The sequence below is a fragment of the Euleptes europaea genome, chromosome 11 (genome assembly GCF_029931775.1).
Source record: "Euleptes europaea isolate rEulEur1 chromosome 11, rEulEur1.hap1, whole genome shotgun sequence".
Lineage (NCBI taxonomy): Eukaryota > Metazoa > Chordata > Lepidosauria > Squamata > Sphaerodactylidae > Euleptes > Euleptes europaea.
This window is the reverse complement of record NC_079322.1, coordinates 74,227,274-74,233,273: the sequence shown is the minus strand read 5'-3', so window position 1 is coordinate 74,233,273 and position 6,000 is coordinate 74,227,274. Positions and strand designations below refer to the sequence as shown.

General features: G+C 48.5%; 1 protein-coding gene across 1 annotated transcript in view; it reads right to left on the bottom strand.

Annotated features, from left to right (window-relative positions):
- Positions 1-1,507: 1,507 nt before the first annotated feature.
- GARS1 (glycyl-tRNA synthetase 1) overlaps positions 1,508-6,000 on the bottom strand; it is a 30,192-nt gene continuing 25,699 nt past the window's right edge. The window contains exons 15-17 of the mRNA XM_056857702.1: positions 4,875-4,968; positions 2,863-3,053; positions 1,508-1,633 (exon numbers count right to left, since the gene is read on the bottom strand). Of these exons, the coding sequence (XP_056713680.1) occupies positions 1,508-1,633; positions 2,863-3,053; positions 4,875-4,968 (411 nt within the window). The remainder of the gene's footprint in view (positions 1,634-2,862; positions 3,054-4,874; positions 4,969-6,000) is intronic.

Sequence of the window (6,000 nt, the reverse complement as noted above, 5' to 3'; positions counted from 1 at the left end):
CATTTGGTAACTGCACATACAGGGAATGATACAGAAGCGGGTAAGTGGAATGGAAGATATTGTCCCAAAAATTTCCCAAAGATCAACACCTCCTGGGGCTGGATAACATCAAGTGTACACTTCTCACCTGGCATTCAACTAGGGTTGGCAACTCCAGATTGAGCAATTCCTGGAAATCTGGGTGTGGAGCCAGGGGAGGGCAGGATTTGAGGAGAGGATGGACTTCAACAGGGTACAATGCCACCCTCCAAAGCAGCCATTTACTCCAGGGGAACTGATCTCTGCCGTCTAGAGTGGATTTTGTGACAGCTACCCTAGAGATCCAAAAAGCTCACCCCAGACTTGGGGGGTGGGGGCACAACTGGCCGTCTGTTTTAACATTTTCAACCCTGCAGCACCCTCATGTGGAAATACAGGGAAGGGCGCTATAAAATCCCCAGAGATCAGGATTTCTCAGTCTTTTATGATTTTATAATTCCATGAATCCCCACCTCACCCTGGAAGCTGGCTGGGTGACCTTGGGTCTGTCGCACACTCTCAGGCTAACCTGCATCACAGGGTGGTGGTTGTGAGAAAAAAAGAGAATTATGTAAGCCAATTTGGGTCTCCATCAGAGAGAAAGACAGAGCCTAAATGAAGTAGAGCTACTCCTACACCCCAGAAAAATGACCTAGTGATGAGAAGGATAAAGAGTTCTGATGAGAAATCATGGGTAAAACCCAGGATAACCAGGTCAGCAGGAAGGCCACTTTGGGGTCAGGAAGGGATTTTCCTCCATGCCAGATTGGCCAGGGATCCTGGAGGGTTTTTGCCTTCCTCTGGGCAGAGCGGGGGTCTCTGGGGGAGGGGAGGGGAGGAAATCGCTGCTGTTAGCTAGACAGAAACTCTTTTGATTTAATTTCAACCCGTTGGTTCTGGTCCGACCTTCTGGGGCAAGAGAAAACAACTCAGCACTATCTTCTATATGACAGCCCTTCAAGAGCTTGAAGATGGTTATCGTATCCCCTCTCAGTCTTCTCCTCTTCAGAAGACTGAGAGGGGATATGATAACCATCTTCAAGTACTTCCCTTTCAGTTTCCTATTTGCCAAGCAGGCAGTGAAAGTTGCCATTTTCACAAGGCTGTTACAGAAGAGGGATGCACGGCCAGGTTTATCGCTTGAGGGAGCTCTTACGGCCTTCCCCACAGTCCGCCAGTGGAAAGAATCAGAGTGAATATCCGACCCAGTGAGGGAGCCGAGGTTCTCCGAAAGAGTGCCAGCCTTAGGTTGGGCAGAGAGAGGCAAGCCAAACACAGGGGCGTTCTCATTCATTTTAATCGCAGTTACTGGAGACGGGAGTTAAAATTAGGCAGCCGTTGTGGAGGGAGGGGAGAAAAAAAATAACCAAAACATGTCCCTGGGCGCGCATACAATGCGGTTTTTGAAGAAAACACATGAGAAATTTCATATTGGCATGAACAGTAAAAAGTGGGCTTCTTGGTAAGGTTTCTTTGCCAGCCATGAGCTTCACTCCTCTATGGTCTCCTTCTTGCCTGTCTCCTGCCCCTCGAAGAGCGGATACTTCGCCTCCACATCGGCCCAAGTCGTGTGGCCGTTTGCAAGGTCCCGAACAATGGTTGGAAGCTCAGAGATCTAAAGAGAAGGATAGGCATTGAGGTCAGATGGTTGGGTGATCCTCCACATACCATAACCCATTCAAGGCTATACCATGTGCTCTGTCCACTCCGGCCTGTACCACTGCAGAAAGGCAGGTGGGCAGCTACGTGACTGAAGGACCCGCTAGCAGGGCTTGGCCTTGAAAGGATGCGAGACAGGATAAACATGTGATGGGGGTGTGGGTGAGTTCCTCTGGCCTTAGCACTTGCCACCAGAGTTACTTGACTGGCTGCTGTTGTCCCCAGTCCCTGTCAATACTTAAAGAAAATAAAAAAGGTGTACCAGTCGCTAAAAGAGAAAAATAAGGCCAAGGCTGATAGGGCAAATAAAGGAAAAATATATTTTATTATTCAGCTAGAAGGGCTACCCAGAAGAGGAAAAATATGTTTATGTGGTTTTGGTAGCATGTAGAATTCTGGACTTCTGGGGCGGGCATTACTAAGGAAATCTCTTTCCTTGGGTAAAATATAGCCCACAATAAGACCAATATAATTCTAATGGCACACTGAATTGATGGAGCTGAATTGTTTTCCTGTGGGATGTAATAGGATGTGTTCTTGAGCTGCCTCATAATTAGGGAATTTTTAGCTGCGTATGACCTGGATGGCCCAGGCTAGCCTGATCTCGTCAGATCTCAGAAGCTAAGCAGGGTCAGCCCTGGTTAGTATTTGGATGGGAGACCACCAAGGAATACCAGGGTTGCTGTGCAGAGGAAGGCACTGGCAAACCACCTCTGTTAGTCTCTTGCCATGAAAACCCCAAAAGGGGCCACTATAAGTCAGCTGCGACTTAACAGCACTTTACACATACACAACAAAATATACTTTTCTCCCTTTACCTTTGGCCTTATTTTTATCTCCGGCGATACTTGAGGTCTTTTGTCCTTACCTGAGAGTTTCTTTGGATTAAGGCAATGACCCCCAGCAATTCCTTGATTTATCTTGAGGATGTATCATTCAAGAGCTGTTCATACAGCACCCTGGTATGGGGCCCTAGCTAGACCTCCCTCCTCCAACCTTGGACAGGGGTTCTCGTTCTACCACCCTTGTTCTACCACCCATTTTCAATGCCCCCATTCAGTGTGGCATTATTTTTAGTCTCCACCAACCCACCCCCCATCCAGATGAGCATGCTCTGGCCAGACAGTCAGGCCAAAGAAAGCTGAACTTTCAGAGTCCCCCCCCCCCCGAAAAACGTGCCTGTACCTCCGCTCGTATCTGGCGCATCGAATCGCGGTCTCTTAAGGTTGCCGTGTGGGGATCCCGGTTGACCGTGTCAAAGTCGATGGTGATCCCGAAAGCCACGCCGATCTCGTCGGTCCGGGCATAGCGCCTGCCGATGGAGCCAGAGGAATCGTCCACCTTATGAGAGACCCCGTTTCTGGTGAGGGCTTCAGCTGGAGGAAGAAAAGACAGCGGGGGTTCGCGGTTCGGATCGGTTCGCTTGGCTTGAGGAGAGAAGGTACGAGTCCCAGAAGGAGAAAACTATACACAGCCTTAGACGCTACTAATATGCTTAGAATTAGAAGCCTTCACTTTTCAAAAAGGGGTTTAGCTTTCATATTGTAGAGAAACAGCAAAAGCAAACAGCAGAGGCAAAGCAGCTCTCCAAGATCTCTCTTCATCTCAGTATCGAAAGAGACTTTTTTTTTTTGCTGTAAAGTCACAGACAGCTTACGCAGACCTCGTAGGGTTTTCAAGGCAAGAGACATTCAGAGGTGGTTTGCCGTTGCCTGCCTCTGCGTAGTGATGCCGGACTTTCTTGGGAATCTCCCATCCAACTACTAACCAGGGCCAACCCTGCTTAACTTCTGAGGCCTGATGAGATCAGGCTAGCTAGGCTGTCCTGGTCAGGGCCACCCTTTTACCCAATGGCAAAAGGAGAACACACACCTTAAATGTGAATGGGACGGGCTATGACTCAGTGGTAGAGCATCTGCTTGATATGCAGAAGGTCCCAAGTTCAATCCCCGGCATCTCCAGTTAAAGAGACTAGGCAAGTAGGTGATGTGAAAGACTTGACAGCCTGGAGAGCCACAGCCAGTCTGAGTAGACAATACTGACTTCGATGGACCAAGGGTCTGATTCAGCTTCATGTGTTCAATTGGTCCCTAAGTAACTTTTTCCATTATGGGAGCACTTGAGCACAATGGTTTTTATCACACAGTGAACCAGAGCTAGCTCCAAGTCTGGTAGCACCTTAGAGACCGACAAGATTTCCAGGGTCTACACTTTCGAGAGTCAAAGCTCCCTCGTCAGTATCTTATACCAGGAAAACCTTGCTGGTCTCTAAGGTCTTACCAGTCTCGAATCTAGCTCTTCTACTGCAGACCAACGTGGCTGAAACTCCCATGAACCGGGATTCTAGGGTCTTGCAACACCTCCTTGTTCACGAGACTTCCTTGGTCCAAGACCACAAATGTCTTTTCAGACAAGTGGTGCTGGAAGGCCGAGCCTTTCCCCACAACCCATCAACACAATCAACCTTGAAGAAGGCTTTAAGAGGGGAGTGGACGTGTTCATGGAGGAGAGGGCTATCCATGGCTATTAGTCAAAATAAATACTGGTCATGATGCACACCTATTGTCTCCAGTCTCAGAGGAGCATGCCTATTACATTAGGTGCTGGGTAACCCAGGCAGGATAACGCTGCTGCGGTCGTCTTGTATGCGAGCTTCATAGAGGCACCTGGTTGGCTACTGTGTAAATAAGACTGCTGGACTTGATGGGCCTTGGTCTGATCCAGCGGGGCTTTTCTTATGGATACTAGTCATGATGCATACCTGTCCTCTATGGTATCAGAGGAGCATGCCTATTGGAACACAGGCAGGTTGCTGCTGCTGTTGTCTTGTTTGTGGGCTTCCTAGAGGCACCTGCTTGGCCACTATGTGAACAGACTGCTGGATTTGGTGGGCCTTGGTCTGATCCAGCAGGGCTTTTCTTATGTTCTTATTATAGAAGAAGAAGAAGAGTTGGTTTTTATATGCCAATTTTCTCTACCACTTAAGGGAGAATCAAACCGGCTTACAATCACCTTCCCTTCCCCTCTCCACAGCAGAAACCCTATGAGGTAGGCAAGGCCAAGTATGACTAGCCCAAGGTCACCCAGCTGGCTTCACCCAGATTAGCCTCCGCTGCTCATGTGGAGGAGTGGAGAATCAAACCTGGTTCTCCAGATCACAGTCCATTGCTCCAAACATTATTATACGGGCTACTCACATAGTTCCTTCACAAAGGGCACGAACTCCTGGTTCTGGCTCAGGGGAAGGACGGAGCACTTGAACGGAGACACGACGGCAGGGAAGCTGAAGTACTGTTGCAAAGAGAAAAAGTAACACAGCCCATGAGACACCTGTGGCTACACCAGATGCTCTGACAGGTGGCACGGACTGAACAGAGCCCTGTAAACCTTGATCATATGCGCAGGGGGCGAACCTGTCTGTTTCATTCCTTTTCACCTTCGTTTGAGCTGTGTGGGAATGGGAAGCATAAGCCGAAGCATCAATTCTGAGCACAGAAAATTCCAGCCCTGTGATCAAGAGCATGCTACGCTGCATTTGGTCTGACAATTTGGTTTGAGGGGCGTCTTGCCGAATTTAAATTCGACTGCCCGCTTGAAATACTTGTTCAGTTAATGGGATGGGAGAGCTGAAACTCATCATCAGGAAAGTGTTAGGCACATAGGGCCAGCAAGATTATAACCCCCCCCCAGTGAATGGGGGGCAGGAGTCACAGGACGAAGAGGAAAGCTAGAATATCTGTGCACATTCTTCCACATTGACTCATGAGTTTCTGCCCATCTAGATATACTTCTGGTTTTTAACAATTCATTCATACCTTTCCAGCTTTAATTTTGGAAATCAAAAGGGCTAGAATTTTTTCTAACACACACAGAGGCACAGAATTCTTAGGGCTGCTTCCAGCATTACAGCTTTCCTGGGCAGGGGAGGGGCTGTGGCTCAGTGGTAGAGGATCTGCTTGGCATGCAGAAGGTCCTAGGTTCAATCCCCAGCACCTCCAGTTAAAGGGACTAGGCAGGTAGGTGCTGTGAAAGACCCCTGCCTCGAGACCCTGGAGAGCCACTGCCAGTCTGAGTAGACAATACCGACTTTGATGGACCAAGGGTCTAATTCAGTAGAAGGCAGCTTCATGTGTTCAGTGACACTCTGATCAGGAAAGAGTATTTTGGCCGTAACATGGTAACATGCTGCACCTTACCTGGGTATTAGTAGCATACACTTTGTGAATGGCGGTAAAGACTAACCAAGAACGCCATAAGCCACTTGGGGTCCCCGATAGAAAGGCAGGGAATAAATTAAGTAAAATAAATGAATTCCAAGAGAAG